The 27528-nt window shown below is 39.3% G+C and overlaps 1 protein-coding gene across 2 annotated transcripts in view; it reads right to left on the reverse strand.

Moving 5' to 3' along the window:
* Positions 1-27528, reverse strand: part of ATP9B (ATPase phospholipid transporting 9B (putative)) — a 1400042-nt gene that overhangs the window by 30799 nt on the left and 1341715 nt on the right. For both annotated transcript variants that reach the window (XM_053714846.1, XM_053714845.1), the window contains exon 28: positions 8389-8592. In XM_053714846.1, coding sequence (XP_053570821.1) covers positions 8389-8592 — 204 coding nt within the window. The remainder of the gene's footprint in view (positions 1-8388; positions 8593-27528) is intronic.

A 27528-nucleotide genomic window follows, 5' to 3' on the forward strand; every position in this document is an offset into this window, starting at 1 on the left:
GTCAACGTCGCCGCCAGCTACTTACAATAATTAACCCCTAATCTGCCGACCGCAAAGCGCCGCCACCTACGTTATCCTTATGTACCCCTAATCTGCTGCCCCTAACACCGCCGACCCCTATATTATATTTATTAACCCCTAACCTGCCCCCCACAACGTCGCCGACACCTGCCTACACTTATTAACCCCTAATCTGCCGAGAGGACCTGAGCGCTACTATAATAAAGTTATTAACCCATAATCCGCCTCACTAACCCTATCATAAATAGTATTAACCCCTAATCTGCCCTCCCTAACATCGCCGACACCTAACTTCAATTATTAACCCCTAATCTGACGACTGGAGCTCACCGCTACTCTAATAAATGTATTAACCCCTAAAGCTAAGTCTAACCCTAACACTAACACCCCCTAAGTTAAATATAATTTTAATCTAACGAAATTAATTAACTCTTATTAAATAAATTATTCCTATTTAAAGCTAAATACTTACCTGTAAAATAAATCCTAATATAGCTACAATATAAATTATAATTACATTGTAGCTATTTTAGGATTAATATTTATTTTACAGGCAACTTGGTAATTATTTTAACTAGGTACAATAGCTATTAAATAGTTAAGAACTATTTAATAGTTACCTAGTTAAAATAATAACAAAATTACCTGTAAAATAAGTCCTAACCTAAGTTATAATTAAACCTAACACTACCCTATCAATAAATTAATTAAATAAAATACCTACAATTACCTACAATAAAACCTAACACTACACTATCAATAAATAAATTAAATACAATTTCTACAAATAACTACAATTACATAAACTAAATAAGTACAAAAAATAAAAAAGAACTAAGTTACAAAAAATAAAAAAATATTTACAAACATAAGAAAAATATTACAACAATTTTAAACTAATTACACCTACTCTAAGCCCCCTAATAAAATAACAAAGACCCCCAAAATAAAAAAATGCCCTACCCTATTCTAAATTAATAAATTTAAAAGCTCTTTTACCTTACCAGCCCTGAACAGGGCCCTTTGCGGGGCATGCCCCAAGAAAATCAGCTCTTTTGCCTGTAAAAAAAAACATACAATACCCCCCCCCAACATTACAACCCACCACCCACATACCCCTAATCTAACCCAAACCCCCCTTAAATAAACCTAACACTAAGCCCCTGAAGATCTTCCTACCTTGTCTTCACCATACCAGGTTCACCGATCCGTCCTGGCATCCGGTGCTGAAGAGGTCCAGAAGAGGCTCCAAAGTCTTCCTCCTATCCGGCAAGAAGAGGACATCCGGACCGGCAAACATCTTCATCCAAGCTGCATCTTCGATCTTCTTCCATCCGGTGCGGAGCGGGTCCATGTTGAAGCATCCGACGCGGATCCATCCTCTTCTTCCGGCGTCTCCCGACGAATGACGGTTCCTTTAAGGGACGTCATCCAAGATGGCGTCCCTCGAATTCCGATTGGCTGATAGTATTCTATCAGCCAATCGGAATTAAGGTAGGAATATTCTGATTGGCTGATGGAATCAGCCAATCAGAATCAAGTTCAATCCGATTGGCTGATCCAATCAGCCAATCAGATTGAGCTCGCATTCTATTGGCTGTTCCGATCAGCCAATAGAATGCGAGCTCAATCTGATTGGCTGATTGGATCAGCCAATCGGATTGAACTTGATTCTGATTGGCTATTTATTGATAGTGTAGTGTTAGGTTTTATTGTAGGTAATTGTAGGTATTTTATTTAATTAATTTATTGATAGGGTAGTGTTAGGTTTAATTATAACTTAGGTTAGGACTTATTTTACAGGTAATTTTGTTATTATTTTAACTAGGTAACTATTAAATAGTTCTTAACTATTTAATAGCTATTGTACCTGGTTAAAATAATTACAAAGTTACCTGTAATATAAATATTAATCCTAAAATAGCTACAATGTAATTATAATTTATATTGTAGCTATATTAGGATTTTTTTTACAGGTAAGTATTTAGCTTTAAATATGAATAATTTATTTAATAAGAGTTAATTAATTTCGTTAGATTAAAATTATATTTAACTTAGGGGGGTGTTAGTGTTAGGGTTAGACTTAGCTTTAGGGGTTAATCCATTTATTATAGTAGCGGTGAGCTCCGGTCGTCAGATTAGGGGTTAATAATTGAAGTTAGGTGTCGGCGATGTTAGGGAGGGCAGATTAGGGGTTAATACTATTTATGATAGGGTTAGTGAGGCGGATTAGGGGTTAATAACTTTATTATAGTAGCGCTCAGGTCAGCTCGGCAGATTAGGGGTTAATAAGTGTAGGCAGGTGGAGGCGACGTTGAGGGGGCAGATTAGGGGTTAATAAATATAATATAGGGGTCGGCGGTGTTAGGGGCAGCAGATTAGGGGTACATAAGGATAACGTAGGTGGCGGCGCTTTGCGGTCGGCAGATTAGGGGTTAATTATTGTAAGTAGCTGGCGGCGACGTTGTGGGGGGCAGGTTAGGGGTTAATAAATATAATATAGGGGTCGGCGGTGTTAGGGGCAGCAGATTAGGGGTACATAGGGATAATGTAAGTTGCGGCGGTTTACGGAGCGGCAGATTAGGGGTTAATAATAATATGCAGGGGTCAGCGATAGCGGGGGCGGCAGATTAGGGGTTAATAAGTGTAAGGGTAGGGGTGTTTAGACTCGGGGTACATGTTAGAGTGTTAGGTGCAGACGTAGGAAGTGTTTGCCCATAGGAAACAATGGGGCTGCGTTAGGAGCTGAACGCTGCTTTTTTGCAGGTGTTAGGTTTTTTTTCAGCTCAAACAGCCCCATTATTTCCTATGGGAGAATCGTGCACGAGCACGTTTTTGAGGCTGGCCGCGTCCGTAAGCAACTCTGGTATCGAGAGTTGCATTTGCGGTAAAAATGCTCTACGCTCCTTTTTTGGAGCCTAACGCAGCATTTTTTGGGACTCTCGATACCAGAGTTAATTTTATGGTGCGGCCAGAAAAAAGCCTGCGTAGCGTTAACAGCCCATCTACCGCCAAACTCCAAATCTAGGCCTTAGATAAGCATGAGGAACAAAATTGCAGAGGCAAAACAATTTGCGCCTCTAAACATAATAAACATTTATCCATAGAGATGGACTGATCCTGTTCTGAGTCCATAGCTACCGTAATTAATCCCCACTAAAAAAAGACCAATTAAAATGCGAATAAAAATTATGAGCAAAAATTATATTATTTTGATCCCAAAAAATAAACAATATGTTCAAAGAATATGTAAAGACTTTTAACACAGAGGCTAATAATTTTATTAACACTCTAGGACCCAACCTCAGACAAGAGACCTAAGCGTTTGTCTGATGCTCCTATCATGACCGGAATCAGTATCCCGCTAGTAAGTGGAGTGAGACTCTCCAGAAGAGATCCTGTCCTCTAAGCAAATGATCCGATCAGCAAAGTCTGTGAAAGCCGGCACTTCTAAACTCACAACACAACGCTCCAGCGGAAATGCGGAAGTCACGTAGAAGCCTGAAAAAGAACTGTGCCACAGCTAATAAGCAAGTGTTAATGAAAAAGGCCCAAATAAAGTACCCTGCACATATTCATTTTTCATTGAGCAAAAATAAATAAAAAAACCCTTTGCCAAGTAATTAAGGGAAAATGCAAGCAAGCTTAATCCTTAAGTTTCTCTAACTGAGAAAGTCTCAGGGTTCATCTTGAACTCCTACTATTCTGCCCTTAATCTATTTAAGCAAAATTACTTCTCTACTCTTATCTCTACTCTTTCTTCAAACCTGAAACGTCTGTTCTCCACCCACCCTCAACTCCTAATACAACTTCTCTGTCAGCTCAAGGTTTTGCCAGCCACTTCAATAACAAAATCTACTCCATCAGAAACAAAATCAGCTCTCAACATACTTCCATTCTCTCACCCTCTCAAACGCTCACAATCAACCACAACCCACATAGCCATAAACTTAGCTCTTTCTCCCCTGTTACTGAGGAAGACGTTTCTGCATTTGCACCTCACTACATGTCCCCTTGACCCTATCCCCTCACAACTACTCCCCTCCCTCTCTTCTACCCTTACCCCTATACTCAGACACATTTTCAACCTCTCCCTCAGCACCAGTATATTTCCCTCATCTCTGAAACATGCACTGGTCACACCTATCCTCAAAAAACCTTCCATTGATCCAACCTCCCCATCCATCTACCAACCTATTTCCCTCCTCCCTCTTGCCTCAAAGCTTCTCAAAAAGCTAGTATGTGCATGCCTATCCCATTTCCTTACATTAAACTCCCTCCTTGACCCACTGCAATCTGGATTTAGTCCCCATCACTCCACAGAGACAGTAATCGTTAAGGTTACCAACGACCTACTTACAGCAAAATCAAAAGGCCACTTCTCTTTGCTTATCCTCCTTGATCTGTCCACAGCCTTTGATACTGTTGACCACCCTCATTTGCTCCAAACCCTTCAATCCTTTGGGAATTTGTGGCACAGCCCTCTCGTGGTTCTCTTCCTACCTTTCAAACCTTACCTTTAGTGTAGCCTTCTCTGGGGCCTCCTCTGCCCCATCACTACTTTCTGTCAGGGTACCGCAAGGCCCTGCCCTCGGTTCCCTTCTCTTCTCAATCTACACGTCATCATTAGGTTCCCTAATTAAGTCCCACGGTTTCCAATATCAACAACACCCAAATCTACTTCTCTGCACCAAACCTATCTCCTTCCTTGCTAACCCGTGCCACTAACTATCTTTCTCACATCTTTTGCTGGATGTCCTTTCACTACCTCAAGCTAAATCTCTCCAAAACTGAGCTCCTTATTTTCCCCCCTTCTTCCAAAATCTCCACCCCATCTCTCTATAACTGTTGAGAACTCCATCATTACCCCTACCCTGCATGCCCGATGTCTTGGGGTCACACTTGACTCAGATCTTTCTTTCACTCCTCACATTCAGTCCTTGGCTAAAGTCTGCCACTTCCACCTTAAAAACATCTCTAAAATTAGACATTTCCTTACACAAGACACAACTAAGATTTTAATCCACTCTCTCATCCTTTCCCACCTCAATTACTGCAACTCTGTCCTCTCTGGTCTCCCCAGCTGCCGCCTAGCTCCTTTACAATCCATAATGAATGCCTCTTCCAGGCTCATCTTCCTTAAACGTCACTCTTCATTTGCTGCACCTCTCTGCCAATCCATTCACTGGCTTCCTCTTGCCTCTTTATTAAACACAAAATTCTCACTCTGACATACAAAGCACTCAACTGCACTGCTCCCCCTATATCTCAGACCTTGTCTCCTGATACTCTCCCTCCTGTCCCCTTCACTCTGCTCATGACCTTTTCCAGACTGGCTCCTATCTTATGAAGCTCTCTGCCTCGCTCCACAAGACTCTCCCCTAGTTTTGAAAGCTTCAAGCGCTCCCTAAAGACTCTACTGTTCAGGGATACATACAACCTACACTAACCTTTCTTTTTTACCAGTTCTTCTCCTCCATTGCTATCCCCTGAACCCCCTTAGTATGTAATCCTAAGAGTCCAGCTGTTTGTAGATCACTTTCTTAAGAGCTGACTACACCAGTGTGACTCTTGGCAGGGCCCCCTACCCGTTTGATCCCTATAAATGTTTTGTTGTACTCCGCATTTGTTTATAGCGATGCGGAATCTGTTGGCGCTCTACAAATAACCGATAATAATAATAATAATAATAACTGTTTTGTTTATAAAGTGCCTGTAGATTGTACCAATAAAGTTGCCCCTGAATGTACCCTTTACCATATAAGGATAAACTGAGTCCCAAAAGATATCCACGAGAGGGTAACCTCAAAAGTGCTGACCTTCAGTACTTAGAAGGCAAAAACAATTACCTGTGGATCCAGCTGCAGGGCAGATAACAGCTAGTAAGGTGTGACCAGTACTCCACTCCCTGTCAGGGACCTGTAGTAAAAGAAAGAACAGAGTAACCAACCCAGGCTTTCTGCAAAGGGGTAGCAAAGTGTTAGAAGTAAAGCAAAGAACATCTCACGCCTTCTAACTGCTAAAAGCCACCATTACACTTACTTAAGAGATTGACATGGACACAGCTAGACCCCAATCCTTGGTTGCAGGGAAAAGTACCCATAAAAGGATTAAATATCTTCAGACACCGTCTTCGCACATCCTCCATTGACAGAGGCAAAGAGAATGACTGGGGATTATGGGTAAGGGAAGTTACACTTAACAGTTTTGCTGGGGTGCTCTTTGCCTCCTCTTGCTGGCCAGGAGTTGAATATCACACTAGTAATTGGAATGGCGTTGCAGACTCTCCATGCTATAGAAAATAAATGTACTATAATAAGCTAGAAAATTGTAGTAGTAATAGTGATTCTCACATTTCATCATTACCACCCCTTACTTCTGGGAACTGGTAAGCACACATCCCAGAGTGCAGAGTAATAAATAATATGTATGGGAACAATTCTATCCTGCTCTAGCTCATGTTCACTACAAAAAATACATCATGTTTATTAAGCTGTGTACTGCTTGGCTTTATTTTTTTTCATTTTGTGTTAGCAAGTATTAAGTAAAATCTTGGATCTCTGAAGTCTGAATAAGCAACCATGACCATGTAGCTTTTCAGTAACTTAACATTATGAAGATGAAAATAAAATGATTCATCAAAGGGACACTAAACCCAAATTATTTATTTCATGATTCAGACAGAGCATGCAATTTTAAGCAACTTTCTAATTTACGCCTATTATCAATTTGTCTTCATTCTCTTGATATTTTTATTTGAAAAAACAGAAATGTAAGGTTATGAACCGGCCCATTTTTGGTTCAGCCCCTGGGTAGTGCTTGCTAATTTGTTTGCTACATTTAGCCACCAATCAGCAGCGGCTACCCAGGTGCTGAAACAAAATGGGCCGGCTCCTATGTTTACATTCCTGCTTTTTCAAATAAAGATAGCAAGAGAATGAATACAAATTTATAATAGGTGTAAATTATAAAGTTGCTTAAAATTGCATGCTCTATCTGAATCATGAAAGAAATAAAATTAGGGTTAGTATGCCTTTAATGTTATTGGACAATATTATTGTATTTTAATTGTTTGGAGTGAGTCATCCAAACAAGTTTTGCACAAGAAAGTAATGAATTTGTTTTTTAAAGTAATTTAAGCCCTGTACCAGGATCGTTATTTTTTATATTTAAGTCTGTCAGCATGGTTATGTTAGTCAATGGGTGTTGAAGTTTAACCCTTACCTTTATGGGTGTATAACCACAGTCCTGAATGGTACTCATGGCAGCAGTTGCCTCATTTTGGATAAACAATTATTTTCATTTCGGCACAAATTACACAAAGAGCATATCGCTGATAATATTTGTTACAACAATTTTTTCATTTACAGTTTGTTTCATGCACATATTTGCTATTTTACCACTAATGATACTTTACTTTTTATGGAATAAGTATTTGGTATATTACAAATTGTTCCCACGTATTGTATAATCATCACAGTGTTTTATATATATATATATATATAAATGCAAAGATAGAGTTCAGCACTGAAACCCAATTTGTTTTCACACAGTGTGCCAATCACAATGGAGTTCTGCTTTCCTCCAGGTAAAACAGTCCATGTAAAAAGTTGTGACAGCACCACAGTAGTTTTAGGTGAGAATTTCTTTATTCATTCAGAGGATAAAAAACCTCAAACAGATGCGACATTTCGGACCCACATGGTGCTTAATCATGCATGATTAAGAACCATGTGGATTCAAAACGTCGCACCTGTTTGAGGTTTTTTATCCTCTGAATTCTCACCTAAAACTACTGTGGTGCTGTCACAACTTTTTACATGAAATATATATATATATATATATATATATATATATATATATATATATATATATATATATATATATATATATATATATATATATATATATATATAATCTTCCAAATTTCAGCTCAGCCCACCAAGTGTCAACCGCCTGGGTGCAAAATTATAACAGACAACAAACAGCAAGGATTGCACTCACAGGTCTTTTTCAAAATAAGTAAACAATTACTGACGAAGGGGACTAGATCCCCGAAAACGTTACATTAAAGTAATTGTTTACTTATTTTGAAAAAGACCTGTGAGTGCAATCCTTGCTGTTTGTTATATATATATATATATATATATATATATATATAAGATCTCACATAAGACCTTATGCTAATCTCTGAATAGACTGAATTTCTGCCTAGGGTATCTTCTAACACAGTTTAGCAAAATGTTTGTGAGCTATAACAAATTCTAAAACAATAAACAAAAATGTCAATAGGGTTAGACAAAATAAGCATTTGTGCATTCATGTTAGAGAGCGTAACATTCTGCTATATGCCTTGATTCAACTTACCAAAATATTCATTAAGGAAAGCAAGAGATGCCACATAGGAGCCAAGGCTGAATAACTCAGCAACAACCATTAGCCAGTGCCATGTTCTGATGGTTAGCGCAACCATTAGTAATTCTGTCAAAATCAAGGCAGTGAAGGAAATAGCCACCACATGGACAAATTCAGATTCAAATAGTAGTAAAGCACCATACATTATAATAGCCCCTGGAAACAGAGAAAAGGAAACATTTACTACTTTTAAAGCACCACCATACACATGAATACCAGAGCACAAACAAGTATTATTTTTTTTTCTTTTCACTCACTTTCTGATAACACAAATTTAGGATATTACACATTTTCCAAGAAAAATGTCAGCTAAAAAAGAAATAAAATATATATGTATTCTGGTGGATTAACTGTTCCATATTTAATGCAGTAATTAACTTGCCTTTTAATATACCACCTTCGCTGGCACATAAAAAATAATTATTTTTGAATTAATAAACAGCAATAAACTACAACATTTCCATTTTTAAAATGATAATTTTTTGGTAGATTACAGTAAAAAATACTTATTTAAAATTTATAAGGGACACTAACATACTATTTCTTTCTTTGAATGGCCTAAATCTGTTAAAGGATCATGATACCCAAATGTTGAAGCACATGAAAGTGATGTAGCATCGCTGTAAAAATATAACTATAAAATATCACCTGAACATCTCTATGTAAAAAAGAAAGATATTTTACCTCAAAATGTCCTAACTATTCACATCCCATTGTAAAGGACTTTAAGCAGCAAAGGTAGCGTGCCTCATGCACACTCATGTTATTTCCCTATTCAGTTTAAGGAAGTTTACTATGAAATCTCACGAGAGTTAAGCAAAATCTAATGAGATCACAATAAAAGAGTTCATGACCTCAGCACTGCTGATGCCGACTGGCTGCTGTTCATTTCTTTTTTTTTACCTGCAGCTGAGCAGTAACTTACTCACAGCACTTACTCTGGTGAGCTGAGGAAATTGTGAGGTACAGTATCTTCCTTTTTTACATAGGGATTCTCAGGTGAAATTTTCCTGTCAGCTTTTTACAGTTATGCTGCATCCTTTTCAAGTGATTTAGCATATGAGTATTATGTCCCTATAAGTAGATCAGGAGACATGTTTGAGTTACAGTTATGTGGCTTGTGCATTTATAGTAAACAGAAATACTTAATAGCAACAAAACCTTTATACATCTTTTTACTTCTCTGCGACAGCTGTTGCTAACTCGCTAAATACTCAGTATTAAAATAAACTCAACAACACTTTGAAAGATAAATATAAATAGCAATCATAAGCTACATTTTCCTACTCATACATAGCTAATTGTTTATGTTGGGAACCTAGAAACAGCACAATATAATTTAAGAGCTAGATTACAAGTGGTGCACTGTTGCGAGCAAGCAATATCTGGTTTATCACAGCTGTTTGCGCACGTCGGAAGTATCGCTCGTATTAGAGGTTAAAAGAGAACATGATAGGTTGAACGCAAATTAATTTAACACGATACTTCAGAACTCTGGTTAACTATTACACTCGACTAAAAAGAGTCATAAAACACATTTAAAAGTAGAGTTACACCCATAATAACACCATCTAATAAAAATAATTTTAAAACAAAATAGTTATAATGGCTCAAAGATATGAGGTTTCAGGTGTTAGAGGAAAAAAAAAGTCTGCAAACGGCTTTAACATAGAGATACATACATATACATGTCTAAATATGTATGTATATATATATATATATATATATATATATATATATAAAAGAAGAGGTTGAAGTTCCATCCTTAAAAAGTAGCTTTTATTTTGTATCCATTAAAAGAGAGTATACATCCAATATAAGAAGGTTCTGTGCATCAGTATGGCTTACGCGTTTCGGCCGTAGCCATACACGATGTACAGATGCAATTTATGCACACAATCCTTTTCTCATTGGCTAAAAACAATTAAGAAAATACACAGTTCCTTCACTCACCTAAAGGTCTATACAATCCACTGCCAGGACCTAAGCTACAACCTACAGCTGGTTGGAAATCTTAAAGTCATATTCCTGTCATAATGAAGTACAATATTAGTGAACCTTGAACCTTAAAATTAAACACCATTATATAACATTATACATGTGGGTATAATTAAACTTACAATAGATAAGTACCCTAAAATGCATTGGCTAGGGTAATGCATAGAATATCCAATTTTTTTTGTTAACCTCCACTATATGCAAACGTATGTTACTAAAAAGTCAAATGACATACTGATGGTAAACATGTTATAAATTTATTTTAATATCTTGGTTTATTTACATAATTATTTGCATATTCCAATACATTTTTCAACAACAAAAATATATGCGTGGAGAATAATTTGAGACCGAATATGACCCATCAACTATTAAGAGTTATCTGTCTCTCAAATACATCTATTACAGCTTATAGTGGGCATAAACTAATGTCAATAATTGATGAGGTCATATTCGGAATTCAGACCATGAGGAGCATGGGTTTTCAGTCTAAAACACACCAACTCAGTGTCAACCTTTTTGTTATGTAGGTTTGCAAAGTGTTGCACGAGTGTAGTCTTGGCCTTTCCTAGGGTTATATTGGATGGGTGTTCACGTATCCGCGTATTCACATCCCTGGTGGTAAGACCTACGTACTGCAGGGAACAAGAATGTAAAGTAATTAGATGGATTACATAGTCAGACCTGCAATTTAGGCAGCTCTTAATGGGAAATGATTCTTGGGTAACAGTAGATATAAAGGTGTCTGTAATGGATACAAACTCACAAGGTCTGCAGCGGGAATGGCCACACTTAAACATACCTTTGTGAGATAACCATGAATTTCTCTCTGTTAAATTAGGGAGTTGAGAGGGAGCAACTTAGTTAGCAATAGTCTTTGCTCTACGATAGTAGCATCTAATACCCCTATCCACAGTAGTTATCAAGTGGTCATCTGCGGCCAAAAGGGCAAAGTGTTTCCTAACTGTGGCGCATACTTGATCATACTGAGCGCTAAAGTCAGTTACAAAAGTTACCCCCTTAAAATTCCCTCTATCTTTGAGGATCTTATCCTTCAAAAGGATAGATCTATCCATTTTCTGGACTTCTTTCTAAGCTTTAGAAATGACAGAGTGAGAGTAACCCCTCTCAGACAAACGTATGGCCAGATCTTGTGCCTCATTTTCAAATGCATTAAATTCAGAACAATTACTTTTTAATCTTATAAATTGGCCTTTGGCCACTCCAGGGACATGCGTGGGGTGACAGCTATTAGCTCTCAGGAGAGAATTACCAGAAATGGGCTTACGATACACCCTTGTACCAATTAGTTAAATCCAGAACATTAATGGTTTCTTTATTGAATTCAAAGGTGAATCGCAAGCCCAGTACATTGGCATTTATCCAGTCAACCAAACACTGTGCAGACTGTAAGTCCCCCCGCCAAACAAACAGCAGGTCATCGATAAAACGTTTTTTATACCTAGATATTAGATCTAAAGGGGTTATCATCTCCATAGATGTGGGACCGCTTAATTGTTTCTTAATTGTTTTTAGCCAATGAGAAAACGATTGTGTGCATAAATTGTATCTGTACATCAGGTGTGTTAGGCTATGACTACGGCTACGGCAGAAACACGTAAGCCATCCGGATTCACAGAACCTTCTCATATTGAACTGTACTCCATTTGGATGTACACTCTCTTTTAATGGATACAAAATAAAAGCTACTTTTTAAGCATGGAACTTCAACTTCTTCTTATTTCTATAACGGACTGCTAGTGTCCGTCCTTACTCTCATTGGGTAGCCGGCTGACCTGCGGTTGGTTCCCCTCTACCATGTGACCCGACGTCATCATTCTGCGAAGATCAGTCTAATGTAGGCTGTGGCGTTCGACTGTGGGGCGACTGAGGAATAATCCGGGAGCGAATTAATAAGTTAGTAAGGCTCCACCGCTGAATGAACACAGGATACGCCAGATGACAGGAGGAGAGGGTGAGCGTTCCATGTTTGATGTGACCAAGTGTTGGTATATCGCTGGCTCGTTTGTCAGTATAGCTATAGTGATTAGGCTTCACCGCTATTTTCCACATGGGTAAGCCAAGTGCATGCTTGCACTATTGCTTGTTTGCATACTTTGGAAAACTGTATATCCCTGTTCGACTCTTTTAAATTATTTATATAATAAGTGTTCTTCACTTACAGGATAATGTCCTTTTTATTGTAAATACATATATATCAATATATACATATACTTGCATATCTGTTCCTATAGAAATATAGGTATAGATATGTATTTTACATGAATAGTATTGGATATATATATATATAGAATCTATACATATGTATTTGTGTTGATATGTGTTTTACATATTTTATATATAAAAATAAATATATATATATATATACGTATATATTTCATAATAAAAAGTACATTCTTTTCTATGTGAAGAACATAAGAATCTAAATATGTGTTTTGCGCATCGTGTTTCTCGATTTACTTTGGGTTTATACTAAGTTTTCATGTTCACTAACCCGACTGCGTTAAGATCTAAATCGCGAAACACGATGCACAAAACACACTTTTTTACATTCCTATGTTCTTCACACAGAAAATAATGTACTTTTTATTATGAAACATATATTTCTAATTTTATATACTGTATATATATATATATATATATATATATATATATATATATATATATATATATATATATATATATACACACACATACACAATATATATATAAATATATATATATATGATACTCTTCATGTAAAATACATATCTATACCTATATATCTATAAGAATAGATATACAAATGAAGGTGTGTATATATATATATATATATATATATATATATAAAAATACATTTAAGAATAAAAATAACATTATCCTGTAAGTAAAGAACATAGAAATGTGTATAGATACATGTATGGACATATATATAAGTGCATTGGAGCCCTTTTGCAGTCATGTTAAAATAGACCAAAAGTAAAGTTACATTTATTAACTACCTATTTAACCCCTTAATGACCGCAGCACTTTTCCATTTTCTGTCCGTTTGGGACCAAGGCTATTTTTACATTTCTGCGGTGTTTGTGTTTAGCTGCAATTTTCCTCTTACTCATTTACTGTACCCACACATATTATATACCGTTTTTCTCGCCATTAAATGGACTTTCTAAGATACCATTATTTTCATCATATCTTATAATTTACTATAAAAAATTTTATAAAATATAAGGAAAAAATTGAAAAAAACACACTTTTTCTAACTTTGACCCTCAAAATCTCCTACACTTCAACAACTACCAAAAAACTCCCATGCTAAATAGTTTCTAAATTTTGTCCTGAGTTTAGAAATACTCAATGTTTACATGTTCTTTGCTTTTTTTGCAAGTTATAGGGCAATAAGTACAAGTAGCACTTTGCTATTTCCAAAATTTTTTAAAAAAAATTAGCGATAGTTACATTGGAACACTGATATCTGTCAGGAATCCCTGATTAACCCTTCACATATATATATTTTTTAAAAGAACACAACCTAAGGTATTAAACATGGGGTATTTTGACTCTTTCCATGCAACTATTTTACCACCAATCTATGCCAAAGTTTGAAAAAAAAAAAAAAAGTGGTGATTTTTTGACAAAATAGCAATTCAAGAATACATTTACTGAGAACGTTAAGGGTTACTGCCAAATAATACCCCAATATGTCTTCAGCAGCATCTCCTGAGTACAGTGATACCACCCATGTATAGGTCTGTTGGGTTCTCTGGGGGCTAAAAGGCCTTATTTTTAGGGGGCGCATTCCAGTTTTTTAATTTGGAATTTTCACATCTGTCGTCATGCACCCATGTCCTATTTGGGACATTTCTGAAGCCGGACAATGCAAATTACCCCCATCAAACCATATATTTTTAAAAAGTAGACACCCTAGGGTATTTCAAATGCTGGTATTTTAACACTTTGCATGCACTAATTCAACCACCAGTCTTTGTCAAACTTTTGGGTAGTCATTTTGGTGTGTTATTTTTCACACGCATTGTACTTTAGGCATGGATTCTCAGTTCCTGTTATATGTTACTGACCAAAAACACCTCAATATGTGTTCAACAACAACTTCTGAGTACAGTGATACCCCCCATGTATAGGTGTGTCGGGTTCTCTGGGGGCTAAAAGGCCTTAATTTTAGGGGGCGCATTCCAGTTTTTCAACTTGGAATTTTCACATCTGTCATCATGCACCCATGTCCTATTTGGGACATTTCTGAAACCGGCCAATGTAAATTACCCCCATAAAACCATATATTTTTGAAAAGTAGACACCCTAGGGTATTTCAAATGCTGGTATTTTAACACTTTCCATGCACTAATTCAACCACTAGTCTTTGTCAAACTTTTAGGTAGTCATTTTTTTGCATTATTTTTCACACACATTGTACTTTAGGCATATATTCTCAGTCCCTGTTATGTGTTACTGCCAAAAAAAACCTCAATATGTATTCAACAACATCTCCTGAGTACAGTGATACCCCCCATGTATAGGTGTGTAGGGTTCTCTGGGGGCTAAAAGGCCTTAATTTTAGGGGGCGCATTCCAGTTTTTCAACTTGGAATTTTCACATCTGTCATCATGCACCCATGTCCTATTTGGGACATTTCTGAAGCCGGCCAATGTAAATTACCCCCATCAAACCATATATTTTTGAAAAGTAGACACCCTAGGGTATTTCAAATGCTGGTATTTTAACACTTTCCATGCACTAATTCAACCACTAGTCTTTGTCAAACTTTTAGGTAGTCATTTTTTTGCATTATTTTTCACACACATTGTACTTTAGGCATATATTCTCAGTCCCTGTTATGTGTTACTGCCAAAAAAAACCTCAATATGTATTCAACAACATCTCCTGAGTACAGTGATACCCCCCATGTATAGGTGTGTCGGGTTCTCTGGGGGCTAAAAGGCCTTAATTTTAGGGGGCGCATTCCAGTTTTTCAACTTGGAATTTTCACATCTGTCATCATGCACCCATGTCCTATTTGGGACATTTCTGAAGCCGGCCAATGTAAATTACCCCCATCAAACCATATATTTTTGAAAAGTAGACACCCTAGGGTATTTCAAATGCTGGTATTTTAACACTTTCCATGCACTAATTCAACCACTAGTCTTTGTTAAACTTTTAGGTAGTCATTTTTTTGCATTATTTTTCACACACATTGTACTTTAGGCATATATTCTCAGTCCCTGTTATGTGTTACTGCCAAAAAAAACCTCAATATGTATTCAACAACATCTCCTGAGTACAGTGATACCCCCATGTATAGGTGTGTCGGGTTCTCTGGGGGCTAAAAGGCCTTAATTTTAGGGGGCGCATTCCAGTTTTTCAACTTGGAATTTTCACATCTGTCATCATGCACCCATGTCCTATTTGGGACATTTCTGAAGCCGGCCAATGTAAATTACCCCCATCAAACCATATATTTTTGAAAAGTAGACACCCTAGGGTATTTCAAATGCTGGTATTTTAACACTTTCCATGCACTAATTCAACCACTAGTCTTTGTCAAACTTTTAGGTAGTCATTTTTTTGCATTATTTTTCACACACATTGTACTTTAGGCATATATTCTCAGTCCCTGTTATGTGTTACTGCCAAAAAAAACCTCAATATGTATTCAACAACATCTCCTGAGTACAGTGATACCACCCATGTATAGGTGTGTTGGGTTCTCTGGGGGCTAAAAGGCCTTATTTTTAGGGGGCGCATTCCAGTTTTTCAACTTGGAATTTTCATATCTGTCATCATGCACCCATGTCCTATTTGGGACATTTCTGAAGCCGGGCAATGTAAATTACCCCCATCAAACCATATATTTTTGAAAAGTAGACACCCTAGGGTATTTCAAATGCTGGTATTTTAACACTTTCCATGCACTATTTCAACCACTAGTCTTTGTCAAACTTTTGGGTAGTCATTTTTTTTGTGTTATTTTTCACACACATTGTACTTTAGGCATATATTCTCAGTCCCTGTTATGTGTTACTGCCAAAAAAACCCTCAATATGTATTCAACAACATCTCCTGAGTACAGTGATACCACCCATGTATAGGTGTGTTGGGTTCTCTGGGGGCTAAAAGGCCTTATTTTTAGGGGGCGCATTCCAGTTTTTCAACTTGGAATTTTCACATCCCATGCACCCATGTCCTATGTAGGACATTTCTGAAGCCGGCCAATGTAATTTACCCCCATCAAACCATATATTTTTGAAAAGTAGACACCCTAGGGTATTTCAAATGCTGGTATTTTAACACTTTCCATGCACTAATTCTTTGTCAAACTATTAGGCAGTCATTTTTTGTGTGTTATTTTTCACACACATTGTACTTTAGACATGAATTCTCAGCTCCTGTTATGTGTTACTGCCAAAGAAGACCCCAATGTGTTCACCAACATCTCCTGAGTACAGTGATACCACCTATGCATAAGTTTCTTGGCTTGTTCGGGGGGTGTAATGCCAAATGTCCAACATGCGTTTGTGATTTTTTTTTCACATTTAACATATTTTCTTTGCCTATTGTCTTTTTGGGGGTATTTTAACATACCCCAATTTATTTGTTTCCATGAATGTGCATATTTTTGAAATGTTGACACCCCAAGGTATTGTATATGGTGTGCTTTGATGCATTTGAAGTAACTGTTTTAGCTAAAAAAATTGGAGAAAGTGTATGGTGGCATTTTTTCAATTTTCATTTTTACACACACATTGCTTTTTGACTATGATTTAGGAGAGACTGTTGTAAGTTAGTGCAAAAAAATACTTCAGGTTGTTTTCTGCTAGGCACCCTGAGTACACCTATGCCCCCCATGCATAGGTTTGCCAGGATTTTGGGAAGGTTATGTTACAATTTTATGACTTGTGATTTTAGTTATTAAGTGAGAGTATTTCTTCTGATAGGCCTATCTTTAGTTTGGGGCCTATTGTAAACCCCACTTTTATTTATTGCCATGAATGTGCATATTTTTGAAATGTTGACACCCCAAGGTATTGTATATGGTGTGCTTTGATGGCTTTTTAGCCAAAAAAATTGGAGAAAGTGTATGGTGGTAATTTTTCAATTTTCATTTTTACACACACATTGCTTTTTGACTATGATTTAGGAGAGACTGTTGTAAGTTAGTGCAAAAAAAATACTACAGGTTGTTTTCTGCAAGGCACCTTGAGAACACCTATGTCCCCCATGCATAGGTTTGACAGGGGTTTTTGTAAAAAAAAAAAAAAGAACAGCCCCATTTTAGAAAAAAAAATATATTAGTGAAATGTAAAAATCTGGCACATTAAAAGTAAAAAAATAACAACAAAAAATTTAACAGTAAACATAACAAAAAAAAATAACAGCAAATGTATTTATTTTTTAAAAATTGACCATTGTATGGTACCGCTTGAAGCAGTCCCCAATGCAGAGTCCAGGCTGTCCAGGGCAATCAGGACAGTGATATACAGTGTCCCTTCTCTGCCCCCTCTTGGTACAGACTCTGCATTTTTTTTGTGGTCTCTGCTTTGCGGCAGTAGGGGGGATTTTAAAAATAAAATGAGTAGTACCAACTCTGCTCTCTCCCATCACCGCCCGGGGAGCAGGTGCATCATGGTACAAAATCCCCGAAATGATCTGGAGCTGAAATTGTAAAAAAGTCTGTTTCATTCCGGGGTTTGCTTTTTTGAACAGCAAAAAAGCGTTGTGGGTTGCAATCTGCATTAGGTAAATTGCAACCTTTTTGTACCAGGCCCTTGTCTTCCGCATAATTAGGAAGGGCTGCAGCAGCTGATTTGCCAGATCAACCCCACCCATATGTCGGTTATAAGACTTGATGCACACTGGCTTCCTTATGATCTCAGCTCTGCCACGTACAGAGACCGCCACCGTCCTCTCTGTTTGGATGGTGGTAAGAAGGTATACATCCTTCTTGTCTCTGTACTTAAGTGCCAACAGCTCCTCTTGGCGCAGAGCTGAGGTCTCCCCCCTTCGTAGCCGGGTGCGTACAAGTTGTCCTGGGAAACCTTTGCGGTTCTTTTTAATAGTACCGCAAGCTACTGCATCAAAGCAATACAGTAGCTTGAACAAAAGGACACTTGTATAAAAATTGTCTAAGTACAAGTGATACCCTTTGTTCATTAGGGGTAATATCAGGTCCCAGACAATCTTGCCAGTGGTTCCCATATGTTCTGGGCAACCTGGAGGGTCAAGGTTGCTATCCTTTCCCCCATACACCCGGAAGGCCTGAGTATACCCAGTCTCGCTCTCACAGAGCTTATACACCTTTACCCCATACCTGGAGCGCTTGGAAGGAATATACTGCTTGAATCCCAGCCTTCCCTTATACTTCATCAGGGATTCATCAACGCATATATTCCTTCCAGGTGTATAAGCCTCTGCAAACCTGGCAGAAAAGTGGGTAATCAGGGGGCGGATTTTATACAGCCTGTCAAATTGGGGATGCTCCCTAGGGGGGCACAGGCTGTTGTCGCTGAAGTGCATGAAATAAAGAATCATTTCATATCTCTGCCTCGACATACTCTGGGAGAAAATGGGGGTAGAGCAGATGGGGCTACTGCTCCAGTAGGAGCGAACGGAGGGTTTCTTTATGATGCCCATCAGCATAGTCAATGCCCAGAATTTTTTAAATTCTGGCACATTGATGGGGGCCCATTGCTGCTTTGCCAAATATGTTTCAGGCTTTGCAGCACGGTACTGATGGGCATATAAATTAGTTTGGGCGACAATGTTCCCCAATACATCATCACCCAGAAACACCTCCAGAAACTGTTGGGGGCTAAAACCTGCCACATCTATATTTATGCCAGCATTTGCTGTGAAGGGTGGGATATCTGGCCTCTGGAGATGAGGCGTTACCCACTCTTCAGCGGCAATGGCAGCAACACGCCTCCTTCTAGCAGGGGGGCTGGCAGGGGGGCTAGCAGGGGGGCTGGCAGGGGGGCTAGCAGCCACAGATACATCACTATCAGTTGAGACTGCATCTAATGATGTATCTGAGCATATGGCAGGGTCAAAATTGGGGTCTGAGTCAGACATAGAGGCATCTGACTCTGACGCAAGGATGGCATATGCCTCCTCAGCACTATATGTTTTCTTTGACATTATTGTATCTCTCACAGAAAACCAAAATTAATTAATTAACTAAATGGCCTTTGGGTTTTTTTTTAAAAAAGTACAGCTATGCTAATGCCAGTGATTTATAGCGATCACTGGCAAGCTAGGGGTTAAATACTCTTTAAATTAAATTAAATTAGCTAAATGGCTCTGAAAGGAGCCTTTGGGTTTTTAAAAAATTACAACAACAAAAATTAACCCCTAAAAAAATGCACAGACGGCAAAAAAGTACAGCTATGCTAATGCCAGTGATTTATAGCGATCACTGGCAAGCTAGGGGTTAAATACTCTTTAAATTAAATTAACTAAATGGCCTTTGGGTTTTTTTAAAAAAAAGTACAGCTATGCTAATGCCAGTGATTTATAGCGATCACTGGCAAGCTAGGGGTTAAATACTCTTTAAATTAAATTAAATTAGCTAAATGGCTCTGAAAGGAGCCTTTGGGTTTTTAAAAAATTACAACAACAAAAATTAACCCCTAAAAAAATGCACAGACAGCAAAAAAGTACAGCTATGCTAATGCCAGTGATTTATAGCGATCACTGGCAAGCTAGGGGTTAAATACTATTTAAATTAAATTAAATTAGCTAAATGGCTCTGAAAGGAGCGTTTGGGTTTTTAAAAAATTACAACAACAAAAATTAACCCCTAAAAAATGCACAGACAGCAAAAAAGTACAGCTATGCTAATGCCAGTGATGTATAGCGATCACTGGCAAGCTAGGGGTTAAATAGTCTTTAAATTAAATTAAATTAGCTAAATGGCTCTGAAAGGAGCCTTTGGGTTTTTAAAAAAAAATACAACAACAAAAATTAACCCCTAAAAAAATGCACAGACAGCAAAAAAAAGTGCAGCTGTGCTACTGCCAGTGATTTATAGTGATCACTGGCAAGCTAGGGGTTAATGGCTCTGAAAAGAGCCTTTGGATTTTAAATTTTTTAACAAATAAAAGAAATAAATCTCTCTCTGCTAAAATACAGGTCTCTCTCTCTCTCCAACAAAAACAGAATTTATGTTTACCTGATAAATTACTTTCTCCAACGGTGTGTCCGGTCCACGGCGTCATCCTTACTTGTGGGATATTCTCTTCCCCAACAGGAAATGGCAAAGAGCCCAGCAAAGCTGGTCACATGATCCCTCCTAGGCTCCGCCTACCCCAGTCATTCGACCGACGTTAAGGAGGAATATTTGCATAGGAGAAACCATATGTTACCGTGGTGACTGTAGTTAAAGAAAATAAATTATCAGACCTGATTAAAAAAACCAGGGCGGGCCGTGGACCGGACACACCGTTGGAGAAAGTAATTTATCAGGTAAACATAAATTCTGTTTTCTCCAACATAGGTGTGTCCGGTCCACGGCGTCATCCTTACTTGTGGGAACCAATACCAAAGCTTTAGGACACGGATGAAGGGAGGGAGCAAATCAGGTCACCTAAATGGAAGGCACCACGGCTTGCAAAACCTTTCTCCCAAAAATAGCCTCAGAAGAAGCAAAAGTATCAAATTTGTAAAATTTAGAAAAAGTGTGCAGTGAAGACCAAGTCGCTGCCTTACATATCTGATCAACAGAAGCCTCGTTCTTGAAGGCCCATGTGGAAGCCACAGCCCTAGTGGAGTGAGCTGTGATTCTTTCAGGAGGCTGCCGTCCGGCAGTCTCATAAGCCAATCGGATAATGCTTTTAATCCAGAAAGAGAGAGAGGTAGAAGTTGCTTTTTTACCTCTCCGTTTACCAGAATAAACAACAAACAAAGACAAAGTTTGTCTGAAATCCTTAGTAGCTGCTAAGTAAAATTTGAGAGCACGAACTACATCCAAGTTGTGCAACAAACGTTCCTTCTTTGAAACTGGATTAGGACACAAAGAAGGCACAACTATCTCCTGGTTAATGTTTTTGTTAGAAACAACTTTTGGAAGAAAACCAGGTTTAGTACGCAAAACCACCTTATCTGCATGGAACACCAGATAAGGAGAAGAACACTGCAGAGCAGATAATTCTGAAACTCTTCTAGCAGAAGAAATTGCAACCAAAAACAAAACTTTCCAAGATAATAACTTAATATCAACGGAATGTAAGGGTTCAAACGGAACCCCCTGAAGAACTGAAAGAACTAGGTTGAGACTCCAAGGAGGAGTCAAAATTTTGTAAACAGGCTTGATTCTAACCAGAGCCTGAACAAAGGCTAGAACATCTGGCACAGCTGCCAGCTTTTTGTGAAGTAACACAGACAAGGCAGAAATCTGTCCCAACAAGGAACTTGCAGATAATCCTTTTTCCAATCCTTCTCGAAGGAAGGATAGACTCTTAGGAATCTTAACCTTGTCCCAAGGGAATCCTGCAGATTCACACCAACAGATATACCAAATTATGTGGTAATTTTTCTGGTTACAGGCTTTCAGGCCTGAACAAGAGTATTAATAACAGAATCTGAGAACCCTCGCTTTGATAAGATCAAGCGTTCAATCTCCAAGCAGTCAGCTGGAGTGGGTCGAACGGACCTAGAACAAGAAGGTCTCGTCTCAAAGGTAGCTTCCATGGTGGAGCCGATGACATATTCACCAGATCTGCATACCAAGTCCTGCGTGGCCACGCAGGAGCTATCAAAATCACCGACGCCCTCTCATGATTGATCCTGGCTACCAGCCTGGGGATGAGAGGAAACGGCGGGAACACATAAGCTAGTTTGAAGGTCCAAGGTGCTACTAGTGCATCCACTAGAGCCGCCTTGGGATCCCTGGATCTGTACCCGTAGTAAGGAACTCTGAAGTTCTGACGAGAGGCCATCAGATCCATGTCTGGAATGCCCCACGGTTGAGTGACTTGGGCAAAGATTTCCGGATGGAGTTCCCACTCCCCCGGATGCAATGTCTGACGACTCAGAAAATCCGCTTCCCAATTTTCCACTCCTGGGATGTGGATAGCAGACAGGTGGCAGGAGTGAGACTCCGCCCATAGAATGATTTTGGTCACTTCTTCCATCGCTAGGGAACTCCTTGTTCCCCCCTGATGGTTGATGTATGAACTTGGCCCTCGCTAGCTGAGGCCAAGCTTTGAGAGCATTGAATATCGCTCTCAGTTCCAGAATATTTATCGGTAGAAGAGATTCTACCCGAGACCAAAGACCCTGAGCTTTCAGGGATCCCCAGACCGCGCCCCAGCCCATCAGACTGGCGTCGGTCGTGACAATGACCCACTCTGGTCTGCGGAAGGTCATCCCTTGTGACAGGTTGTCCAGGGACAGCCACCAACGGAATGAGTCTCTGGTCCTCTGATTTACTTGTATCTTCGGAGACAAGTCTGAATAGTCCCCATTCCACTGACTGAGCATGAACAGTTGTAATGGTCTTAGATGAATGCGCACAAAAGGAACTATGTCCATTGCCGCTACCATCAAACCTATCACTTCCATGCACTGCGCTATGGAAGGAAGAGGAACGGAATGAAGTATCCGACAAGAGTCTAGAAGTTTTGTTTTTCTGGCTTCTGTCAGAAAAATCCTCATTTCTAAGGAGTCTATTATAGTTCCCAAGAAGGGAACCCTCGTTGACGGAGATAGAGAACTCTTTTCCACGTTCACTTTCCATCCGTGAGATCTGAGAAAGGCCAGGACAATGTCCGTGTGAGCCTTTACTTGAGCAAGGGACGACGCTCGAATCAGAATGTCGTCCAAGTAAGGTACTACAGCAATGCCCCTTGGTCTTAGCACCGCCAGAAGGGACCCTAGTACCTATGAGAAAATCCTAGGAGCAGTGGCTAATCCGAAAGAAAACGCCACGAACTGGAAATGCTTGTCCAGGAATGCAAACCTTAGGAACCGATGATGTTCCTTGTGGATAGGAATATGTAGATACGCATCCTTGAAATCCACCTTGGTCATGAATTGACCTTCCTGGATGGAAGGAAGAAGTGTTCGAATGGTTTCCATCTTGAACGATGGAACCTTGAGAAACTTGTTCAAGATCTTGAGATCTAAGATTGGTCTGAACGTTCCCTCTTTTTTGGGAACTATGAACAGATTGGAGTAGAACCCCATCCCTTGTTCTCCTAATGGAACAGGATGAATCACTCCCATTTTTAGCAGGTCTTCTACCCAATGTAAGAATGCCTGTCTTCTTATGTGGTCTGAAGACAACTGAGACCTGTGGAACCTCCCCCTTGGAGGAAGCCCCTTGAACTCCAGAGAATAACCTTGGGAGACTATTTCTAGCGCCCAAGGATCCAGAACATCTCAAGCCTGAGCGAAGAGAGAGAGTCTGCCCCCCACCAGATCCGGTCCCGGATCGGGGGCCCGCATTTCATGCTGTCTTGGTAGCAGTGGCAGGTTTCCTGGCCTGCTTTCCTTTGTTCCAGCCTTGCATAGGTCTCCAGGCTGGATTGGCTTGAGAAGTATTACCTTCCTGCTTAGAGGACGTAGCCCTTGGGGCTGATCCGTTTCTGCGAAAGGGACGAAACTTAGGTTTATTTTTGGTCTTGAAAAGACCTATCCTGAGGAAGGGCGTGGCCCTTGCCCCCAGTGATATCAGAGATAATCTCTTTCAAGTCAGGGCCAAAGAGTGTTTTCCCCTTGAAAGGAATGTCAAGCAATTTGTTCTTGGAAGACGCATCCGCTGCCCAAGATTTTAACCAAAGCGCTCTGCGCCACAATAGCAAACCCAGAATTTTTTCGCCGCTAACCTAGCCAATTGCAAGGTGGCGTCTAGGGTGAAAGAATTAGCCAATTTAAGAGCACGAATTCTGTCCATAATCTCCTCATAAGAAGAAGAATTACTAATAATCGCCTCTCCTAGCTCATCAAACTAGAAACACGCGGCTGCAGTGACAGGGACAATGCATGCAATTGGTTGTAGAAGGGAACCTTGCTGAACAAACATCTTTAGCAGACCTTCTAATTTTTTATCCATAGGATCTTGGAAAGCACAACTATCTTCAATGGGTATAGTGGCGCGCTTGTGTAGAGTAGAAACCGCCCCCTCGACCTTGGGGACTGTCTGCCATCAGTCCTTTCTGGGGTCGACTATAGGAAAACAATTTTATAAATATGGGGGGAGGTACTAAAGGTATACCGGGCCTGTCCCATTCTTTACTAACAATGTACGCCACCCGCTTGGATATAGGAAAAGCTTCGGGGGGCCCCGGGGCCTCTAAGAACTTTTCCATTTTACATAGTGGTTCTGGAATGACCAGATAATCACAATCATCCAAATCGGATAACACCTCCTTAAGCAGAGCGCGGAGATGTTCCAACTTAAATTTAAAAGTAATCACATCAGGTTCAGCTTGTTGAGAAATGTTTCCTGAATCTGAAATTTCTCCCTCAGACAAAACCTCCCTGGCCCCCTCAGACTGGTGTAGGGGCCCTTCAGAAACCATATCATCAGCGTTCTCATGCTCTACAGAATTTTCTAAAACAGAGCAGTCGCGCTTTCGCTGATAAGTGGGCATATTGGCTAAAATGTTTTTGATAGAATTATCCATTACAGCCGTTAAATGTTGCATAGTAAGGAGTATTGGCGCACTAGATGTACTAGGGGCCTCCTGTATGGGCAAGACTGGTGTAGACGAAGGAGGGGATGATGCAGTACCATGCTTACTCCCCTCACTTGAGGAATCATCTTGGGCATCATTTTTACTAAAAAATTTTTTTTTTTTATGACATAAAATACATATAGTTAAATGAGAAGGAACCTTGGTTTCCCCACAGTCAGAACACAATCTATCTGGTAGTTCAGACATGTTAAACAGGCATAAACTTGATAACAAAGCACAAAAAACGTTTTAAAATAAAACCGTTACTGTCACTTTAAATTTTAAACTAAACACACTTTATTACTGCAATTGCGAAAAAGTATGAAGGGATTGTTCAAAATTCACCAAAATTTCACCACAGTGTCTTAAAGCCTTAAAAGTATTGCACACCAAATTTGGAAGCTTTAACCCTTAAAATAACGGAACCGGAGCCGTTTTTATATTTAACCCCTTTACAGTCCCTGGAATCTGCTTTGCTGAGACCCAACCAAGCCCAAAGGGGAATACGATACCAAATGATGCCTTCAGAAAGACTTTTCTATGTATCAGAGCTCCACACACATGCAGCTGCATGCCATGCTGTCCTCAAAAACAAGTGCGCCATACCGGCGCGAAAATGAGGCTCTGACTATGATTAGGGAAAGCCCCTAAAGAATAAGGTGTCTAAAACAGTGCCTGCCGATATAATCATATCAAAATACCCAGAATAAATGATTCCTCAAGGCTAAATATGTGTTAATAATGAATCGATTTAGCCCAGAAAAAGTCTACAGTCTTAATAAGCCCTTGTGAAGCCCTTATTTACTATCTTAATAAACATGGCTTACCGGATCCCATAGGGAAAATGACAGCTTCCAGCATTACATCGTCTTGTTAGAATGTGTCATACCTCAAGCAGTAAGAGACTGCACACTGTTCCCCCAACTGAAGTTAATTGCTCTCAACAGTCCTGTGTGGAACAGCCATGGATTTTAGTTACGGTGCTAAAATCATTTTCCTCATACAAACAGAAATCTTCATCTCTTTTCTGTTTCTGAGTAAATAGTACATACCAGCACTATTTTAAAATAACAAACTCTTGATTGAATAATAAAAACTACAGTTAAACACTAAAAAACTCTAAGCCATCTCCGTGGAGATGTTGCCTGTACAACGGCAAAGAGAATGACTGGGGTAGGCGGAGCCTAGGAGGGATCATGTGACCAGCTTTGCTGGGCTCTTTGCCATTTCCTGTTGGGGAAGAGAATATCCCACAAGTAAGGATGACGCCGTGGACCGGACACACCTATGTTGGAGAAATAGCAAGTGAGGAGAGGGAGGGAGATCCACACTGATCAGAGTCAATATTTACAAATATTGACCTGATCAGACAAATGGGAGATTTTATTATTATTTTTTTTTTTTTCTAAGAAGGCTCAGATTGGGTGACCCTAGCTTGCCCCTATGGTGAGACAGGCTAGGGACACCCCCAGAGGCCCCATGATGCACTGGGCATCGCCATTTTGGAAGCCTCATGGGGGAGGGGGGGGGGCTATATGTGGGGGCTTTTTTATTTTATATTTTATTTATTTTTTGCCCATTTTTTATTTTATTTATACACTAACTAAGTGCCTCGACCCACCGAGGCACTTATCACACTAGCAGAGCATCGGAAGCGTGTCCGATCGCTTCCGATGCTCTGCTGCACTGCCGGGCTCCACGTGGAGCAAAACCAGAAGTGATCACTCAAGGGGGAGTGATCAATCCGGTCTCGGCACTCCGTAACAGCACTGCAGGGATGCCTAGACATCGAGGCATCCCTGCAGTACTGTAATAGTGCCTGGAAGCGATCTTGATCGCTTCCAGCACTCACTTTAGCCGAGGACGTGCAGGGTACGTCGTCAGGCGTTAACTGCCTTTTTTTCAGACGTACCCTGCACGTCCTCGGTCACTAAGGGGTTAAAAATAAATACACACTTACTTGTGAAATAAAAATAAATAAAACCTAAGCTAGTTACAATATTACTATTTACTAACTACCTACTTAAAATAAATACAAACTTACCTGTGAAATAAAAATAAAACCTACGTTTAAACTAAAAAACCCCTACAATTACTTGTTTAAAAAAAATATAATTTATGCTTACCTGATAAATTCATTTCTCCTGTAGTGTAGTCAGTCCACGGGTCATCCATTACTTATGGGATTATAACTCCACCCTAACAGGAAGTGCAAGAGGATCACCCAAGCAGAGCTGCTATATAGCTCCTCCCCTCTACGTCATATCCAGTCATTCGACCGAAACCATACGAGAAAGGAGAAACTATAGGGTGCAGTGGTGACTGGAGTTTAATTAAAATTTAGACCTGCCGTAAAAACAGGGCGGGCCGTGGACTGACTACACTACAGGAGAAATGAATT

Source organism: Bombina bombina, chromosome 5 (genome assembly GCF_027579735.1).
Source record: "Bombina bombina isolate aBomBom1 chromosome 5, aBomBom1.pri, whole genome shotgun sequence".
NCBI classification, from domain to species: Eukaryota; Metazoa; Chordata; class Amphibia; order Anura; family Bombinatoridae; genus Bombina; species Bombina bombina.